This window comes from Pan troglodytes, chromosome 18 (assembly GCF_028858775.2).
Source record: "Pan troglodytes isolate AG18354 chromosome 18, NHGRI_mPanTro3-v2.0_pri, whole genome shotgun sequence".
Classification (NCBI taxonomy): Eukaryota; Metazoa; Chordata; class Mammalia; order Primates; family Hominidae; genus Pan; species Pan troglodytes.
In genome coordinates, this window is record NC_072416.2 from 6,987,451 (window position 1) to 7,006,925 (window position 19,475).

The 19,475-nt window shown below is 54.9% G+C and overlaps 3 protein-coding genes across 3 annotated transcripts in view; all 3 read right to left on the reverse strand.

Annotated features, from left to right (window-relative positions):
• Nucleotides 1-62: 62 nt before the first annotated feature.
• PAM16 (presequence translocase associated motor 16) lies at nucleotides 63-12,493 on the reverse strand. Its single transcript, NM_001347981.1, is given in 5 exon segments — nucleotides 63-214; nucleotides 730-795; nucleotides 1,176-1,312; nucleotides 3,017-3,101; nucleotides 12,410-12,493. Coding segments are annotated over 5 exon segments (378 nt in total). The 5' UTR covers nucleotides 12,413-12,493; the 3' UTR covers nucleotides 63-127.
• CORO7-PAM16 (CORO7-PAM16 readthrough) overlaps nucleotides 72-19,475 on the reverse strand; it is a 77,481-nt gene continuing 58,077 nt past the window's right edge. Inside the window, 7 exon segments of the mRNA NM_001347979.1 lie at nucleotides 72-214; nucleotides 730-795; nucleotides 1,176-1,312; nucleotides 3,017-3,101; nucleotides 16,459-16,545; nucleotides 18,342-18,433; nucleotides 19,150-19,285. Coding sequence (NP_001334908.1) covers nucleotides 128-214; nucleotides 730-795; nucleotides 1,176-1,312; nucleotides 3,017-3,101; nucleotides 16,459-16,545; nucleotides 18,342-18,433; nucleotides 19,150-19,285 — 690 coding nt within the window. The 3' untranslated portion in view covers nucleotides 72-127.
• The window catches only part of CORO7 (coronin 7), a 61,826-nt gene continuing 58,077 nt past the window's right edge, over nucleotides 15,727-19,475 (reverse strand). Inside the window, 4 exon segments of the mRNA NM_001347980.1 lie at nucleotides 15,727-16,336; nucleotides 16,459-16,545; nucleotides 18,342-18,433; nucleotides 19,150-19,285. Of these exon segments, the coding sequence (NP_001334909.1) occupies nucleotides 16,331-16,336; nucleotides 16,459-16,545; nucleotides 18,342-18,433; nucleotides 19,150-19,285 (321 nt within the window). The 3' untranslated portion in view covers nucleotides 15,727-16,330.

Below are 19,475 nucleotides of genomic sequence, written 5' to 3' on the forward strand. Positions count from 1 at the left end.
CTGCAACTGGCAGGAGGAGCAACCTGCCTTCTGGAATCTGGACACATGCAAACGAGAAATGCAGAAAAGACATTTATTACCAAGCTATAAATTAGAGGCGGCGGGGTGGGCGGGGGGAGCCGAGCAGTCACGTATGGGGCATCTGCCCTTTTTCTCTGTCCTCCTGGGCCTGGATTTTGAGTTCCTCATCCAGGCGCTCCTTTGCGCGGACCACCTAGTGGGTCACGGATAATCAGGCCGGGAGGCCAAGCCTCCGCCCCATACCCCTTGCCCACATGGGATGGCCTATTCCCATCAGCCCAGGTCCATTTTTTGAAGGGCAGTGGGTGGATACCAATGCTTCCTTCAGTGGCACCCCAGGGTTGGGGTGGCCTGAGGAGACAGAGCTGGGCTGCAGGGGCCCAGCGCATGCTGTGACCTCTGTGAGCTGAGAGCTGTTTCTAGCACCCCACCCACGGGGGCTCCTGCTCCTTCGAAGTCCCAGCTGCTGGGAGGGAGGGCTCTATCTGGGGTGACACAGCCTGAGTGGCTGGACCCCGCAAAGCTGAAGCAGTCAGAGGGGTGGCAGTTCAGGGGGCCTCCCTGAGGCTGGGGCACCATGGGAAAGCCTGGCACAGTTTTCTGTGTGCCAAGCCCTTAGCTGGCCAGCTCCCCCAACTAGGAATTGAGCCCCAGGTGAGAAGAAGGGGTCCCATGACTTCCTTCCTCCCAGAATCAAAGACCACTCACCTTTGACTGCAGGTAGAAGGAGCCACCCACGGATTTGTCATTCACCTTAAATAAGTGTTCATAGTTCTGCAGAGGAGAGGGGACGGGTGAGAGGGCTGCAGACTGCAGGCAAGAGATGTCGGGCAGGCTATGTGGGGCCACGTGAGAGAGGCAACAGGACTCCTCTCCACCCTGTGTGCCACACCCAGCTGTTGTGGCCACTGAGAGGCAGAGATGGGGACGGGTACCCTGGAGGGCAACTGAGCTGCTACCGGAAGGCACTCTTTATCTAGACTGTCCTGCCTCAGGCCTAAAACTTCATGAGCAACAGTGGCTCCCGAAAGTTGGAGTCCGAGCTGGGTGCAGCTGCAGCCTCCACATCGGACCTCCCTGGCCAGGCCTCCCTTCACTCTTCCCACCCTGGCAGCCTCTCCCTCTCAAACTTCGGGGTGGCCCAGTGGCCTCACCTTCTGGACCTCCTCAGGGCTCAGCTTGGACACGTTGAGAATCTGCTGTGCCTCCTGGAGGCTGAGGCCGGAGAGGTTGGAAGCGGCTGCAGACCGGTGTCCAGCGCGTCCTCGGGCATCAGCTGCGGCCCGGCTGGCTGTGTGGACATGTGGGTGATCGCTCAGTCCTCAGCAGCCCACACTTCACCCTGGGCCTTCCGAGTTGGTGGCTCACCCCTGCCACCAGCACAGGATGAGAGACACAGGGACAGGTGGCTAGGAGCTGCCTCTTCTCCAGGAGTGGTTTCCTTTTTAGGGGCTAGAGGCTGGGAAAGTGAGGACAGACGTGCCTCACTGGAGGGTAAGGGCAGGATCTGACCGCTAAACCTGGCTCCTGGTCCCCAACCTAGACCATGAGATGACCCTGTCCCCCAACCCCCATATCCCAGGGGAACAGCAAATTGGGGAGCTTTAGGCTACGATGGAGACTGTATAGTGGGGCTGCGGGCATGAGAGGGCTCTGCAGGGGCGCAGCTGCCCACCTGTCACCTAGACCACCAAAGCCACTGCCTTGGGTGACCTCTCCCCTTTCAGTGACCCCAGAACCTAGAATCAGGAGCTGCTAAACTTTTCCTAAAGGCTCAGAGAGTAGCTATTTTAGGCTTTGCGGGCTAATGAGCCTGCACTGGAACCATTCAACTCTGCCTTGAAAGCAGCCTGTCGGCCGGGCACAGTGGCTCACGCCTGTAATCCCAGCACTTTGGGAGGCCAAGAAGGGCAGATCACGAGGTCAAGAGATCGAGACCATCCTGGCCAACATGATGAAACCCTGTAAAATACAAAATTACTAAAAATGCAAAAATTAGCTGGGTGTGGTGGCACATGCCTGTAGTCCCAGCTACTGGAGAGGCTGAGGCAGGAGCATTGCTTGAACCCGGGAGGCAGAGGTTGCAGTGAGCCAAGATCGCACCATTGCACTCCAGCCTGGGCAACACAGTGAGACTCCGTCTCAAAAGAAAACAAAAGGGCTGGGTGCGGTGGCTCACGCCTGTAATCCCAGTACTTCAGGAGGCCGAGGTGGGCATATCACCTGAGGTTGGGAGTTCAAGACCAGCCTGACCAACACGGAGAAACCCCGTCTCTACTAAAAATACAAAATTAGCCAGGCATGGTGGTGCATGCCTGTAGTCCCAGCTACTCAGGAGGCTGAGGCAGAAGAATTGCTTGAACCCGGGAGGCAGAGGTTGCAGTGAGCCGAGATCGCGCTATTGCACTCCAGCCTGGGCAACAAGAGCGAAAACTCCGTCTCAAAAAAAAAAGATTTATTTACAAAACCAGGGCCGGGCGCTGTGGCTCACACCTGTAATCCCAGCACTTTGAGGCAGGCGGATCACCTGAAGTCAGGCGTTCCAGACCAGCCTGGCCAACATGGTGAAACCCTGTCTCTACTAAAAATACAAAAATTAGTCTGGTATGGTGTCGGGTGCTTGTATTCCCAGCTACTCAGGAGGCTGAGGCAGGAGAATCACTTGAACCAGGAGGCAGAGGTTGCAGTGAGCCAAGATTGCCCCACTGCATTCCAGCCTGGGCGACAGAGTGAGACTCCATCTCCAAAAAAAAAAAAAAAACAAGTTTACAAAACCAGGTATCCAGATGGGCCAGTGTGCCAGCTCCTGCCCTGGATGCTCTTGCTAACCAGGTACCACTGAAGAATGCCCCGGTCTGGCATCACCCCCCACCATGGGAAGTGCCTCAGGCCACGCACACTTCAGAACCGGCAGGCCTGAGGTGCCCATGGCTACGGGGAAAATCTGACCTGGAGAGGAACTCCCAGCCCACAGGGGAGACGGACCCATGCTTACCTGCAAACTCCTGCCGCAAGGCCCGTGCAAAGGCCCTGCCCACCACCTGCACGCCCATCACAATGATCTGGGCCAGGTACTTGGCCTGTGGGCAAAGCAGGCACCCGGTTAGCAGACCACTCCCTGTGGGCCCACAGAGATGGGCCCTGGAAACGGCTGCCGAGGGGCAGGGCTCCCAGAGACCCGAGGTCATGAAGCACAGAGCTGCAGCCCCAGGCCAACCCCTCCAAAGCACCCTGAATGAAAGCTTCCATGGTGGGTGGCTTAGTTACTCATTGGACAGGCAGGCAGGCGGGTGAACTTGACGGAGCTCCCAGAGGCAGACTGGCCCCACCTCATCCTTCAGGAAAGGCGTAGAGGAGCAAGGCAAAGTGGCTGCAGCCACCGGCTTCAGGAAGAAACACTGTGGTCTGGGAGCCAGAACACAGGGACAGCCCTGGACCTGGCAGTAACTCACTCTCGACCCTGGGGCCGACGATCGCTCTTCCTGAGTTTCTGAGATCATCAGGCCCAACCTTTACTTTACCAACGGGGAAACAGATCTGTCCTAATTCTCCCAAGTCCGAAGACTTTAAGTCCATTCCATTCAATAAAACAAACTTACTACGCAAACCTGTTTCCATCTTCAAGGAGCTAAAAGCCCACTAGGAGGGTATTTAAACACACTATGGACTAAATCATGAGGGAGAGTCAGGCTCGTTCATTTGTGCAGCCATTGGTTCACCCATTCATTCAAACATCTGCTGAGAGTCTACTCTGCTCAGCACTTGAGCACAAAGCTACACAGAACCTGGTCCCTGCCCCGAGTGAGAGCACACTGCTGGCCTGGCAGGGAACCCCACTGTCACACACCAGGCTGAACATGCCGGAACACTGCACGTGTGATGCCATGCCCCGCAGAGGCCCTGGGGACTCAGTAAGATGTGAGCGGAAGCAACAGAGTCGGGGGAAAACTCAAGACTGAGATGGGATTCGGTGAGAGGCGGGGGTTCTGTGTGAGAGGAGGGGGTTCTGTGTGAGAGGAGGGGGTTCTGTGGGAGGAGGGGGTTCTGTGTGAGAGGAGGGGACTCTGTGAGAGGAGGGGACTCTGAGAGGAGGGGGTTCTGTGTGAGAGGAGGGGGTTCTGTGTGAGAGGAGGGGGTTCTGTGTGAGAGGAGGGGGTTCTGTGAGAGGAGGGGGTTCTGTGAGAGGAGGGGGTTGTGTGTGAGAGGAGGGGGTTCTGTGTGAGAGGAGGGGGTTCTGTGTGAGAGGAGGGGGTTCTGTGAGAGGAGGGGGTTCTGTGAGAGGAGGGGGTTCTGTGTGAGAGGAGGGGGTTCTGTGTGAGAGGAGGGGGTTCTGTGAGAGGAGGGGGTTCTGTGAGAGGAGGGGGTTCTGTGAGAGAGGAGGGGGTTCTGTGAGAGAGGAGGGGGTTCTGTGTGAGAGGAGGGGGTTCTGTGAGAGGAGGGGGTTCTGTGAGAGGAGGGGGTTCTGTGTGAGAGGAGGGGGTTCTGTGAGAGGAGGGGGTTCTGTGAGAGGAGGGGGTTCTGTGAGAGGAGGGGGTTCTGTGTGAGAGGAGGGGGTTCTGTGAGAGAGGAGGGGGTTCTGTGAGAGGAGGGGGTTCTGTGAGAGGAGGGGGTTCTGTGAGAGGAGGGGGTTCTGTGAGAGGAGGGGGTTCTGTGTGAGAGGAGGGGGTTCTGTGTGAGAGGAGGGGGTTCTGTGAGAGGAGGGGGTTCTGTGTGAGAGGAGGGGGTTCTGTGAGAGGAGGGGGTTCTGTGTGAGAGGAGGGGGTTCTGTGAGAGGAGGGGACTGTGTGAGAGGAGGGGGTTCTGTGTGAGAGGAGGGGGTTCTGTGTGAGAGGAGGGGGTTCTGTGAGAGAGGAGGGGGTTCTGTGAGAGGAGGGGGTTCTGTGAGAGGAGGGGGTTCTGTGATAGGAGGGGGTTCTGTGTGAGAGGAGGGGGTTCTGTGAGAGAGGAGGGGGTTCTGTGAGAGGAGGGGGTTCTGTGAGAGGAGGGGGTTCTGTGTGAGAGGAGGGGGTTCTGTGTGAGAGGAGGGGGTTCTGTGAGAGGAGGGGGTTCTGTGAGAGGAGGGGGTTCTTTGTGAGAGGAGGGGGTTCTGTGAGAGGAGGGGACTGTGTGAGAGGAGGGGGTTCTGTGTGAGAGGAGGGGGTTCTGTGTGAGAGGAGGGGGTTCTGTGTGAGAGGAGGGGGTTCTGTGAGAGGAGGGGGTTCTGTGTGAGAGGAGGGGGTTCTGTGAGAGGAGGGGACTGTGTGAGAGGAGGGGGTTCTGTGTGAGAGGAGGGGGTTCTGTGTGAGAGGAGGGGGTTCTGTGAGAGAGGAGGGGGTTCTGTGAGAGGAGGGGGTTCTGTGAGAGGAGGGGGTTCTGTGTGAGAGGAGGGGGTTCTGTGAGAGGAGGGGGTTCTGTGAGAGGAGGGGGTTCTGTGAGAGGAGAGGGGACTGTGTGAGAGGAGGGGGTTCTGTGTGAGAAGAGGGGGTTCTGTGTGAGAGGAGGGGGTTCTGTGAGAGGAGGGGATTCTGTGAGAGGAGGGGGCTCTGTGAGGAGGGGGTTCTGTGAGAGGAGGGGGTTCTGTGAGGAGGGGGTTCTGTGAGAGGAGGGGGTTCTGTGAGGAGGGGGTTCTGTGAGGAGGGGGCTCTGTGAGAGGAGGGGGTTCTGTGAGAGGAGGGGGTTCTGTGTGAGAGGAGGGGGTTCTGTGAGAGGAGGGGGTTCTGTGAGGAGGGGGTTCTGTGAGAGGAGGGGGTTCTGTGTGAGAGGAGGGGGTTCTGTGAGAGGAGGGGGTTCTGTGTGAGAGGAGGGGGTTCTGTGAGAGGAGGGGGTTCTGTGAGGAGGGGGTTCTGTGAGAGGAGGGGGTTCTGTGTGAGAGAAGGGGGTTCTGTGAGAGGAGGGGGTTCTGTGTGAGAGGAGGAGGTTCTGTGTGAGAGGAGGGGGTTCTGTGTGAGAGGAGGGGGTTCTGTGTGAGAGGAGGGGGTTCTGTATGAGAGGAGGGGGTTCTGTGTGAGAAGGGGGTTCTGTGTGAGAGGAGGGGCTTCTGTGAGAGGAGGGGGTTCCTCCTGGGCTGGGCTTTGAAGGGTCGGAAGAATCATGATGGAAATACTAGGGCTTTCTAGGCAGAGGGACTGGGTTGAGCCAAAACTGGCAGGAGAGAAGGCAGAAGGGAGGTCCTGCGAGCAGCCAATAGCCTAGGCTGGCCTGGTAAAGACTGGGAATCTGGCGGATGACATGGAAAGATGCACAGATCTTTGTGAAACAAAGCGAGTATATATAGACAGCACATACAAAGGATCTTGTGACTGCAAAGCCGTAGACGCAGGGGGGTGGCGCGGGATGGAGGCAGCTCGGCATAGGTTGAAAGCTCATGTGGCACAGCCGAGTGACTTTCCCTTTCTTCCTAGTGCTTTTCTGTAGATTTGCCTTCGGTCAACAAGTATCAACTGAGTCCACACACCAGGCACGGTGCCAAACACGTTCAATTCATTGTGCCGTTTAATTCTCACAACTCAGGGGTGGGGGACTGCTGACTGGCCCGAGGACATAACAGCAGGTGCCTCAGAGGCAGATCGGAAACCCAAGGCTGGCGCTATCTGTCACAGCAGTCACTACGCAGGGTCCCGGGGTCTGAAGGGAGGGCACCTGGGCAAGCCGACAAGTATCAAGAACCCAACCCTGGGGCCAGAGGGGCTTGCTCCAGATTCCAGTGGATTCGACTCCAGAGCTGGCCTTGTTCAGCCTCCGAGGACCTGCTCTTTCCTTAACAGGCGGGATGTGATTATGGGCCATTAGGGGAATGAACAAACAAGTGGGTTAAGATTTCAAAAGTAGGTGGAAACTTCATAACTTCTGGATTTCACAGCAGAAAGAGCCCAGAGAAGACCCTCCTGTGATCACAGCAAGGGGCAGGGCTGTGGCTGTACTGCAGATGAGGGAGGGTCAGGGATGCACCTGATGACACCTGCGGTCTCACCTGACTTCGCCTCCTTCCTAAAGCCCCTCCCGAGTGGAACAGGAGGCTCAGGGATGGGATGCTGGTGCTGTCTGAAGGACAGAGGTGAAAGTCAGAGGGTCCCCTCGGCTTGAAACACGGCTCAGGTCTCAGACTACCCCTCACACCAACAGCCTTCGGTCCCTCTGCTGCCATCATACAGCCTTGCAATCACTTGTTTACTTTTCTGCCAAGGCCAATGACTGTTGCAAAATAATGAACGGTAAGAGCTGAGGTCATAACTGGGGAGCTTCCCCGACCATCCCCTGCACACTTCAAACCAAAGCGGCGTGGTGGCCTGTGGCTTCAGCTGCCTAGAGCTGCAGGGCAGAGGGGGGCTGGCCTGCAAAGTTTCAGCAGACTGGACGGCCCATTGAGGCCAGCAAGGTTCCTATAGGAGGCATCTCTGAGAAGACGCAGTGTAGTGTAATGGTTACACCTGCAGGCTTTGGGATCACCTGTGTGCAAAAATCCCAGCTATCTGACATAGACACGTTCTCAACTCCTTTGAGCAACCCAGTTTGCTTACCTGTAAAATGTGGCCACCAATAAAGCTGAGATAATGCCTGTCAAATGCCTGGCACACAGCCTAATGGTACAGTAGGTGCTCAATAAACATTGGTTTTCATTCATTACTACTGCTTCACAAAATCTGACAATGACCAGGCACTATGAAGTAACAAAGCTCCTTTCAAAATAGCAGCTCATTTGATACAGGCCCTTTGCTTCCTCGGGGTGAAGGCTGCAAAACACCATACTACATTCCCTCAGGGAGCTGGGAAGCAGCAAGGAAGCAGAACGAGAACCACATTGACCTGGGACCAGAACCCTAGCTTTGTTTCTCAATAGCTGTGTGACCCTGGACAAATTACTCAACCTCTCTGAATCTTTTTTTGTTTTGGTTTGGGTCTTTTATTTTTTGTTTATTTTTTTGAGACTGACTCTCGCTCTGTCACCCAGGCTAGAGTGCAGTGGTTCAATCTCGGCTCATTGCAACCTCCACCTCACCAGTTCAAACGATCCTCCTGCCTCACCCTCCCAAGTAACTGGGATTACAGGTGAACACAACCAAGCCTAGCTAATTTTGTATTTTTAATAGAGACGAGGTTTCACCATGTTGGTCAGGCTGGTCTCAAACTCCTGACCTCAGGTGATGCACCCGCCTCGGCCTCCCAAAGTGCTGGGATTACAGGCATGAGACACCACGCCTGGCCTTTTTTTTGGAAGCAGACTCTAACTCTGTCCTCCAGGCTGGAGTGCAGTGGTGCAATCATGGCTCACTTGCAGCCTCAGCCTCCCAGCCTCAAGAGATTCTCCTGCTTAAGCCTCCCGAGTAGCTGGAGCTACTTGTACTCAGCCTCCGAGGACCTGCTCTTTCCTTAACAGGCGGGATGTGATATGGGCCATTAGGGGAATGAACAAACACAAGTGGGTTAGGATTTCACAAGTAGGTGGAAATTTCATAACTTCTGGAGGCTGAGCACACGCCACCACATTTGGCTAAATGTACTTTTCTGGAGAGATGGGGTTTCGCCATGTTGCCCAGGCTGGTCTTGAACTCCTAGGTTCGCATGAACTGCCCTCCTCGGCTTCCCAAAGTGCTAGGATTACAGGTGTGAGCTACTGTGCCCAGCCTACCTCAGTTTTCTTAACTGCAAGATGGAGAGAATAACACCCTCCTCACAAGGGGACAATAAGGCCCTCAGGAGGCAATGCCCATTAACACCACATGGACAAACAGCGGCAGGTCCAGAACTAGGCGGTGCAGGCAAGCCCCTCATCCACCTATCCAGTACCCCAACATCCCCTGAGCTTCTGCCATGGGTCAGGCTGAGTTCAGAGCTCATTCACAGGGAGCAGAGCTCTGCCAGCTGTGGCTACCATGGGTGACCAAAACAACCACTGCCTGAGGCCCCTCCCAGAGGCTCCAAACATCCCATAGTCCACTGACTGACACTTGGGCCTGAGGGTCCCAGGTGAGAGGACCCAGCTGACTTGGCATCCAACTTCAGGCCACGCGGCTGTCAGAGAGCAGCAGTCAGAAGCACAGGATCCAATCCTGGCATGCGTGGGGGCAGCACGTGCACTTCGTTGTTGGGCAGCAACGTGGCCCAAGGCAGGACCAGATCCCAGCAGCTGGGACCACAGACAGTGCTGTGGGAGGCACTCAGCAATGGGGCTCACACTGACTTGTGTCTTTGGGATTCGCGTGCAATGTGCCTTTGAGGCCAAGCCCCAGGCTCTGGGTAGATAAGCAGACAGCCTGAGACTCACTCTCAAGGACACTCTGGTCACCCAGGGCCCCTGAGAATAGATACGGGCATCACAACTAGACAGGAGAAAGGTCAGGACCACAACTGTAGCACGTGCCACGACATCCGGGACCTGGCCAGTGGCTGGCACAGCAAGTGCCCCTGGTGCATCTGAATGAATATCGCTGTTGCAGCTTTGCCCCATCTGCTGTCTCATGAACTCCATGTCCCCAGGCAGGGTTTCCAAGCGCCTCCTAACCCTTCTGCGGGAGGGTTCTGGCCATCTCCCAGTAAACACACAATTCTCCACCGCCGCCTGCAGATTTGGTCCACTCCCCAGCTTGGCATTCACAGCGCCTGGTCTGGCCTCAACTTCTCACCCTCACCTCTCTCCACACTGCAGCCACACCCTCTGCTCCTAGAGCCGCTCTCATACTTCTGTACTCCTCAGGGCCTTTGCCGTTCTGAGTTCCTCCACCCTGAACATCCTCCCTTCTACCCTGATCCTGTCAAAACCCAACATCCCTCAGGACTTAATATCATTCCCCATCCCCCGGGTGAAACCCTTTCCAGGCTCTCCCATGTATACCTTCCGACAGCACTTTCTTTTTTTTTTGGAGATGGAGTCTTGCTCTGTCGCCCAGGCCGGAGTGCAGTAGTGCGATCGCGGCTCACTGCAACCTCTGCCTCCCAGGTTCAAGCAATTCTTCTGCCTCAGCCTCCTGAGTAGCTGGGACTACAGGCACACGCCGCCATGCCCGGCTAATTTTTTGTATTTTTAGTACAGACAGGGTTTCACCATGTTGCCCAGGCTGGTCTCGAACCCCTGAGCTCAGGTAATCCACCCAAAGTGCTGGGATTACAGGCGTGAGCCACGGTACCCAGCCTAGCACTTTCTTTTTTTTTTTTTTTTTTGAGACGGAGTCTCGCTCTGTCACCCAGGCTGGAGTGCAGTGGCGCGACCTTCGGCTCACTGCAAGCTCGGCCTCCCGGGTTCAAGCCATTCTCCTGCCTCAGCCTCCTGAGTAGCTGGGACTACAGGTGCCTGCCACCAGACCCGGCTAATTTTTTGTATTTTTAGTAGAGACGGGGTTTCACCATGTTAGCCAGGATGGTCTTGATCTCCTGACCTCGTGATCCACCCGCCTGAGACTCCCAAAGTGCTGGGATTACAGGTGTGAGCCACCGTGCCCAGCCAGCACTTTCTTTTCCTGTTAATATACTGTCATGTTGGGTGCGGTGGCTCACGCCTATAATCCCAGCACTTTGGGAGTCTGAGGCAGGAGGACTGCTTGGGCCCAGAAGTTTGAGACCAGCCTGGCAACATGGCGAAACTGCATCTCTACAAAAAATACAAAAAATTAGCTGGGCATAGTGGAGCATGCCTGTTGTCCCAACTACCCGGGAGGCTGAGGCTACTGGGGAGGATGAAATGGGAGGATCACCTAAGCCCCAGGAGGTTGAGGCTGCAGTGAGCTGTGATCGTACCACTGTACTCCAGCCTAGGAGACCCATCCGGGGCAACACAGCAAGACCCCACCTCTACATAAAATTTAAAAATTAGCCAGGTGTGCTGGCACTCACCTGTAGGCCCAACTACTTGGGGGTCTAAGGTAGGAGGATGGCTTGAGCCTAGGAGTTCAAGGCTGCAGTGAGCTAGGATCGCTCCACTGCATCCTAGCCGGGGCGACAGACAGACATCCTATCTCAAAAAACAAACCAAAAAAACCCCATGAGTTTTGGGACAGAGCTGGGCTCAAAAGAGGTCTCTGACACCATGGGATGCATGACTATGGTGGAGTCAAAACTGTCTGGGGCTCAGGTTACTTATCTGTAAAATAAGGACAATGACAGCAGGACTTCATAAACACTAAATGAGAGACTCTACATAAAGCCTTAGCTCAGGGGCTGGCACTTGTACGCCGTTAGCTGTTACATTATCCTTATTACTATGTTAGTTAAGAAGTGGCTCCCTGAACCAGCTGCAACAGAGTCACTTGGGGAACTTACGTGTGCAGAACCTCCAGGGATAGAGCTCAAGAACCTGAACTTTTTTTTTTTCCCCTCTTTTTCTTTTTGAGAGAGTTTTGCCCTGTCACCCAGACTGGAGTGCAGTGGCACAATCTTGGTTCACTGCAGCCTCTGCCTCCTGGGTTCAAGCGATACTCGCGCCTCAACTTCCCAAGCAGCTGGGATTACAGGTGTGTGCCACCATGCCTGGCTAATATATGTATATATTATGTGTGTGTATATATCTATATAAAATACATGATATATAAAAATATATATAACATAATAATATGTAGTATACATAAATGTATACGGTATATATAATACATATATATAATTTTTTTTTTGAGACGCAGTCTCACCCTGTCACCCAGGCTAGAGTGCACTGGCGGATCTCGGCTCATTGCAACCTCTGTCTCGCGGGTTCAAGCGTCTATCCTGCCTCAGCCTCCCGGGTAGCTTGGACTACAGGCGCGCACCACCCCACCCGGCTAATTTTTTAAATTTTTTGGTGGAGACCGCGTTTCATCATGTTGGCCAGGCTGGTCTCGAACTCCTGACCTCGTGATCCGCCACCTCGGCCTCCCAGAGTGCTGGGATTACAAGCGTGAACCACCGCGCCCAGCCAAACCTGCACTTTTAAAGCTGCCCTAGGTGACCTGACAGTGTGGCGCAGGTCTGTTGACTGGCTCTACGTGCCAACGATATCACACAAACGCTCCGTGCTCGGTGTCTCGGGGCCTAGTTCAAGTCCCAGGTCAGCCACTTCCCTGGAAAGGCCAGCTTTCCACTGGGGATAACAACAGGGCAGCAACATCGACTCTGCAGCGCTGTAAGGTTCCAGGGCAGGGGAGGTGCTCACCGGCCAGACTCATGCTCCACCGCTGCCCACGGATGCTCGCTCACACGCGGACTAGGCACAGCGCGACCACGTTTGCCCGGCCTCTTCCAGGCAGACGGTTTTCCCTGGCCCTGAGGCCGCCGCTGCCGCCACTGCCGGCCTCGATTCCCCCGGGTGCAACGCCCCCAGACCATGCTTCCTGCCGGGCACGCAGGGGGCGCACGGCGCCCGCCGCCCAGCCCGGAGCTCGCCGCCCGGCCCCCGGCCCCCAGCCCGACTCGGCTTCCCCTCCCCGGTTGCGCCCGACTCGGGGCTCACCATGGCAGCCGCTCTGCCTCCGGGGCTCGAACTCCGACTTCCGGGCCCCGCGGCGGGGGATCGAGCGTGGTCGGCGGGTCAGAGGTCAAGGAAAGCCGCAGAGAGCGCGTGCGCGATACGGCGCTGGGCATGCGCATTGCCTCAGTCTAGGGGCGGGGCACCGGCAGCGTCTTAGCGGCTCGGGGCGGGGTCGGAGGCGGGGTTTGACTGAGCCTGCGTCGGGCTCTGGATAACTGGGGGCGGGCTTGGGAGGGCGAGGGGCGTTACCAGGAGTCTCAATTGCCCGCGTGCTTACCCCAGTGCGCTGGAGCAGCTAAGCACATCGGTCAGACGTGGGGCGATTTCTGCCCTTGATTTTGCCAAAATATTTGGGAATGCAACATTATATGAAATCAATGAACATAATATGGAGTAGGATGCTAAATTCTCAAAAATACTTTATAAAATAGAAAACTTCAAAATAGGTTTCATCCACATTCCTCCTGCCTGGGAAGCTCGTTCCCTTCTTCAAATCTTTGCTCAAATGTCACCTCAATGAGGCCCACCTGGACCCCTTAAAACGCCGTGACTTGCCCTCCATGAATGAAAAAAGTAACAGCTTTATTGAGATATAATCCATACACTGTAGGTTTCATGATTTTCAAGTGCACAGTCCAATGCCTTTTATTCACAGAGCTGTGCCACTGTCACCACTATTAGTTCCAGAACGTTTTCATCACCCATTAGTCACTCCCCAGTCCCCTCCCCCAGCCCCTGTCAACCACTCATTTTTCTCTCTATGGATTCACAGGTTCCGGACATTTCATAGAAATGGGATCATACAAGCCAGGCGTGGTGGCTCATGCCTGCAATCTCAAAACTTTGGGAGGCCGAGGTGGATCGCTTGAGGTCAGGAACTCAAGGCCAGGCTGGGCAACATGGTGAAACCCCATCTCTACAAATACAAAAATTAGCCGGGTGTGGTGGCAGGTGCCTGTAATCCCAGCTACTTGGGAGGCTGAGTGGTGGATCTCTTGAGCCCGGGAGGTACAGGCTGCAGTGAGCTGTGATCACTGCACTCCAGCCTGGGTGACAGAGTCAGGCCCTGTCTCAAAAAAAAAAAAAAAAAAAAAAGTAAAAATGAAAATGAAAAAAAAGAAGAAATTGAATCATACAATGTGCAGCCTTTTGTGACTGGCTTATCCTCCCTTCTTGTCTCTATTTTTCTTCCAAGACTCTGATCACCCTCTACCATACCACATAATTTACTTATTTATTTTATTTATTATTTTGAGACAGGGTCTCACCCTGTCGCCCAGGCTGGAGTGCGGTGGCATAATCCTGCCTCACTGCAACCTCCACCTCCCAGGTTCAGGCGATGCTCATGCTTTAGCCTCCTGAGTAGCTGGGATTACAGGCATGGACCACCATGCCCCATTAATTTTTGAATTTTTAGTAGAGACAGGGTTTCACCATGTTGGCCAGGCTGGTCTTGAACTACTGGTCTCAAATGATCCACCCGCCACAGCTTCCCAAAGTGCTGGGATTATAGGCATGTGACACTGTGCCCAACCGGTTTTTTATTTTTAAATTATTTTTCCTTTTTTTTTTTTTTTGAGATGAAGTCTTGCTCTGTCACCCAGGCTGGAGAGCAGTGGCCCAATCTTGGCTCACTGCGATCTCCACCTCCTGGGTTCAAGTGATCCTCTCACTTCAGCCTCCGAAAGTGCTGGGATTACAGGTGTAAGCCACCGTGCCCAGCCAAAAAAAAATTTTTTTTTTTCGAGATAGGGTTTCACTCTGTTGCCCAGGCTGCAGTACAGTAGCATGATCATGGCTCACTGCAGTCTTGACTTTCCAGCCTTGAGTGATACTTTCACCTCAGCTTTCTGAGTAGTTGGGACCACAGGCATGTGCCAACACACGTGGTTAATGTTTGTTTTTTGTCTTTTTGAGAGCGTCTCCCTGTTGCCCAGGCTGGAGTGCAGTGGCATGACCTCGGCTCACTGCAACCTCTGCTTCCTGGGTTCAAGAGATTCTCTTGCCTCAGCCTCCTGAGTAGCTGGGACTACAGGCGTGGGCCACCATGTCCGGCTAATTTTTTGTATTTTTAGTAAAGACGGGGTTTCACCGTGTTAGCCAGGATGGTCTCGAGCTCCTGACCTCGTGATCCGCCTGCCTTGGCCTCCCAAAGTGCTGGGATTACAGGCGTGAGCCACCACGCCCAGCTAATGTTTGTATTCTTTGTAGAGACAAGGGTTCCCCTATGTTGCCCAGTCTGACCTCAAACTCCTGGGTTCAAGCAATCCTCCCACCTTGGCCTCCCTTTATTTTTATGTTTATTTTTGAGAATCTGTTTCCTTCCACTAGAATGGGAGTTCCTGTTGGGCAAGCATTTCCTCTCTCTTCTCTGCTGTTAGATGTCAAGCGCCTGGAAGAGCATCTGGCGCACAGCATTCGGCAAATGGTGGGATGAAAGTTGGGCCACCTGGAATCCTACTCTACACCGCTGCCCTTCTTCCTCTTCCTCCTGGCCTCCACATTCCTCTCTCTGTGCGTACATTGTACTTCCTTGCCTCGGAAGTGGCTCTCTCCCTGGCTGGCTCCTCATCAGCCTTCAAGTCTTGGCTGTTAGCTGAAAGTCACCTTCTCAGGCCCTGAATTCCCTGCCTCGCTGCATCCCAGTTGCTTTCTGTCCCACAGGTTTTTTTGTTTGTTTGTTTGTTTTTTGAGACTGAGTCTTGCTCTGTCACCCAGGCTGGAGTGCAGTGGCAGGATCTTGACTCACTGCAACCTCTGACTCCTGGGTTCAAGCAATTCTCCTCCCTCAGCTTCCCAAGTAGCTTGGATTACAGGCGCTTACCACTACACCTGGCTACTTTTTGTATTTTTAGTAGAGACAGCATTTTACCATGTGGGCCAGGCTGGTCTTGAACTCCTGGCCTCAAACGATCCTCCCACCTTGGCCTCCCAAAGTGCTAGTATTATAGGCATGAGCCACCGTGCCCAGCCAGTTTCTCTTCTTTACTGCTGTCTTCACACTCTATCTGCTCGTGTGCAGTCTGGTTCCCCTGCATAAGGAGACTGTAAGAAGCTGAAAGTCCTTGCAAGACCTTATCTCTCCTGTCCTTTACAGCATCCCGCCATCCAGAGCACTGCCAGGAACCTGCATGGTGAGCGAATGACTCCAAGCAGTGCGCAGGTGATTGGGCCTTGGGACCAGAGTGAGGCTGAGATAAAGGGGAGCCCAGGGCCAGACCCCTGTCACCCATGTTCCTGTCCCCTTCCCTTTCCAGCCAGCCCAGAGACCACAGCAGCACAAGAGGTGGCCAGCTTAAAAAAGTTTAATTGCTGAAAACATCCAAGGCAGGTGCAGGCCAGTCCCTGCGGGGCTCACACCCCCCTTATTGGACCATCATCTCTGTGATGCCCCCTTCTCCTGGCTACAAACCTGGGAAGTAGGGCAGCTGGTCCCAGGGCCCTGAGACTGGTGCTGCTCTAGAAGGCCTGGTGGGGGGCCAGCCCCCAAGGCCCTTGACCAGAACTGGGACAGCAGGCAAGATGGGGCAGCGTGGGGTGACCAAAGATCCTGGATGAGGCCAATCCAGGCTGGGACCAGCCCAGGTCAGCAGTGAGACCAGGGGAGACAGGGTGCCCAGGGCCTGCCCAGGGACATGCTACTGACCCCCCGCCACCCTGCACCCCTGGCTACATGCTAGCGGGCAGCTGATGAGCAGCAGCTGACCCCAGAGACAGCAGAGGTAAAAACAGTCCCTGGGAACTGCCAGAGGCCCAGAGGATGTGGAAGTGCCCACGGGAAGGCAGGAGTGCAGGGGTGACATGTGCCGGGGCCAGAGAGGTATCTTCCAGCTTGAGGATGAGCCGTGAGGTGTGCACTAGGAAGTGGCAGCACAGGTGAGGTGGAGGTGACGGGGGCGCAGGCTAGTCCTGGGGCGAAACACCAAGAGGTGGGAGGGAGTCAGGAGGGCCTGGGAAGGTAGGAGGCATGCACCGTGGCATGTGCGAGGGACCGTGCTGCCTGCCGGGAAGTGAGGCCACTCACTACTCACCCACTCGTCCTCGTCCACGCCTTCAAAGGAGTCCTGGGGGAGTGGGTCCTCCCGGTTCCCCAGTTTTGCCACCATGGCATTCAGCAGCTGGGAGAGAGGGCAGGAGAAGGGTAGGTAAGGGAATAGGACTACCTATTCCCTCTCCCACTCCAAGAACAACCCTGACAAGGCTGTGAAAAGAACTTTTTTTTTTTTTTTTAGACGGAGTCTTGCTCTGTCGCCCAGGCTGGATGGAGTGCAGTGGCGCGATCTCGGCTCACTGCAAGCTCTGCCTCCCGGGTTTACACCACTGTCCTGCCTCAGCCTCCCAAGGAGCTGGGACTACAGGCGCCCACCACCATGCCCGGCTAATTTTTTGTATTTTTAGTAGAGACAGGGGTTTTACCGTGTTAGCCAGGATGGTCTCGAACTCCTGACCTCGTGATCCGCCCGCCTCGGCCTCCCACGGTGCTGGGATTACAGGCGTGAGCCACAGCGCCCGGCCTTTTTGTTTGTTTGTTTGTTTTAGAGAGAGACAAGGTCTTGCTCTGTCACCCAGGCTGGAGTGCAGTGGTGCAATCATGGCTCACCGCAGCCTTGACTTTCTGGGTGCAAGCAATTCTCCTGCCTCAGCCTCCCAAGTAGCTGGGACTACAAGTGTGTAACACCACACCTGGTTAATTTTTATTTTATTTATTTATTTTTTTGAGACAGAGTTTTGTTCTTGTTGTCTAGGCTGGAGTGCAATGGCACAATCTCGGCTCACCACAACCTCTGCCTCCTGGGTTCAAGCGATTCTCCTGCCTCAGCCTCCCAAGTAGCTGGGATTACAGGTATGCGCCACCACGCCTGGCTAATTTTGTGTTTTTAGTAGAGACGAGGTTTCATCATGTTGGTCAGGCTGGTGTCAAACTCCCAACCTCAGGTGATCCGCCCTCCTCGGCCTCCCAAAGTGCTGGGATTACAGGCGTGAGCCACCATGCCTGGCCACACCTGGTTAATTTTTAAAAATTTTTTGTAGAGATGGGGTTTCACTGGTCTCAGGCTGGGTCTCAAACTCCATCCCTTATATCCTCTTGCTTTGGTCTCCCAAAGTGCTGGGATTACAGGTGTGAACCACCATGCCTGGCCAAAAGAGCCACTATATTTTATTTTTATATTTATATTTATTTATTTATTTATTTATTGAGACGGAGTCTCGCTCTGTCACCCAGGCTGGAGTACAATGGCACGATTTCGGCTCACTGCAATCTCCACCTCCTGGGTTCAAGTGATTCTCCTGCCTCAGTCTCCCAAGTAGCTGGGATCACAGGCGCCCGCCACCATGCCCGGCTAAATTTTTGTATTTTAGTACAGACGGGGTTTCACCGTGTTGCCCAGGGTGGTCTCAAACTCCTGAGCTCAAGCAATCCGCCTGCCTTGGGCTCCCAAAGTGTTAGGATTACAGACATGAACCACCATGCCCGGCCTCAAAAGAGCCATTTTAATTAAAGCCCTGACAAAATCGATGGGTTTCTATTGAAAAAGACACAAAGAAGAGACAGGCGGAGTAAGAGACTGAGAGGCTGTGGCATGTGGCACCAGATACAAGGGCTACTATCTCTGCACATGGCCTCAAGTGCTCAAAATATACTTCAAGGTCCCAAAAGCACTTGGGCCCAGAACTGCCGGCTTAGGCTGGGTTTGGTCTGGCCAGGGCAGGGCTCCCACTGCCCTCCCCCACTTCCTGGGCCCCATGGTCAGTGGCAGGGCTCTGGAAGGTCTCCCCACCAGGCTCTGGTGTGAAGGGGATGTGACATGTGGCTGCTGTCCCAGTCTGGGTTGGGGATGGAGAACTAAGGGGCCGTGGCCAGGTGCAGCCAGGACTCTGTCACCTCCGCACAGCTGTTCTCTCCCATGCCTACCTCCTCCTTCTTTTGCTGGTCAGACTTCTCTCCCAGGTACTGCGCTGAGGATGGGGCCCGACGAGCAGGGGCCTCTCGGGGGGCTTGGCTCACTGGGACAGAGCAAGGACAGGTGTCAGAGAGTCCCCTTCGTTAGGGCTCTTTGGTGCCAAGCCCTCGGGGATTTCTTTCTTTCTTTTCTTTCTTTCTTTTTTTTTTTTTTTTTTTTTTGAGATGGAGTTTTGCTCTTGTTGCCCAGGCTGGAGTGCAATGATGTGACCTAGGCTGACTGCAACCTCCACCTCCTCTGGGTTCAAGCGATTCTCCTGCTTCAGCCTCTGGAGTAGTTGGGATTGCAGGCGCCCACCACCATGCCAGGCTAATTTTGTATTTTTAGTAGAGATGGGGTTTCACCATGTTGGCCAGGCTGGTCTCAAACCCCCGACCTCAGGTGATCCACTCGCCTCAGCCTCCTAAAGTGCTGGGATTACAGGCGTGAGCCACCGCGCCTGGCCGACCTAGGGGATTTCTATGGCGCAGATCTAAGAGGTGGTATTAACAGTCAATGGAGCCTCACTGTACAAGCCCTGCCCTAGACACCAGAGTGTGTGCGTGTGTGTGTGTGTGTTAGGGGTGGGGACCTGTGATGAAAACACAGACCACGGGCCCTGCCCTCCACTGGCTCAGAGACTGATTGACACAGCCACTCCCCCCTCCCAAAGGCCAGAGGATTCTGCGTGCCAACAGGAATGGAACTTCAACCTGGGCCTTCTGTCCTTTTCTCCAACCCCCATCCCGCTTCCTCCCCACACCCAGTCCCTCGGTGCACCTGGGCTCATGTTAGGAGGCTGCAGGCTGAGAAGCCAGGGCTGCCCATTAGCGCCTTGCAGCCAGGCCTCGGCACTGAGCACAGGCTCCCAGCTCACAGCCGTGTCTGGGAACACGTCATCCTGGAAGAACTCTTTCTGCAGAGGGAGAAACGGGCTGTCCTGAGACATTGACCAGGTGCCCAGGGCACACGGGCATCTGTTGGGGAGGGACAGGGCAAGACCTGGGACCCTCCCACCAGCCTGGGGCTTCCATGAGTTTCAGCATCTCAGCAGAAGGGGGTAGGTGTCCCCATGAACAATGGGTAGGGAAGTTTGGAAGCTGGGT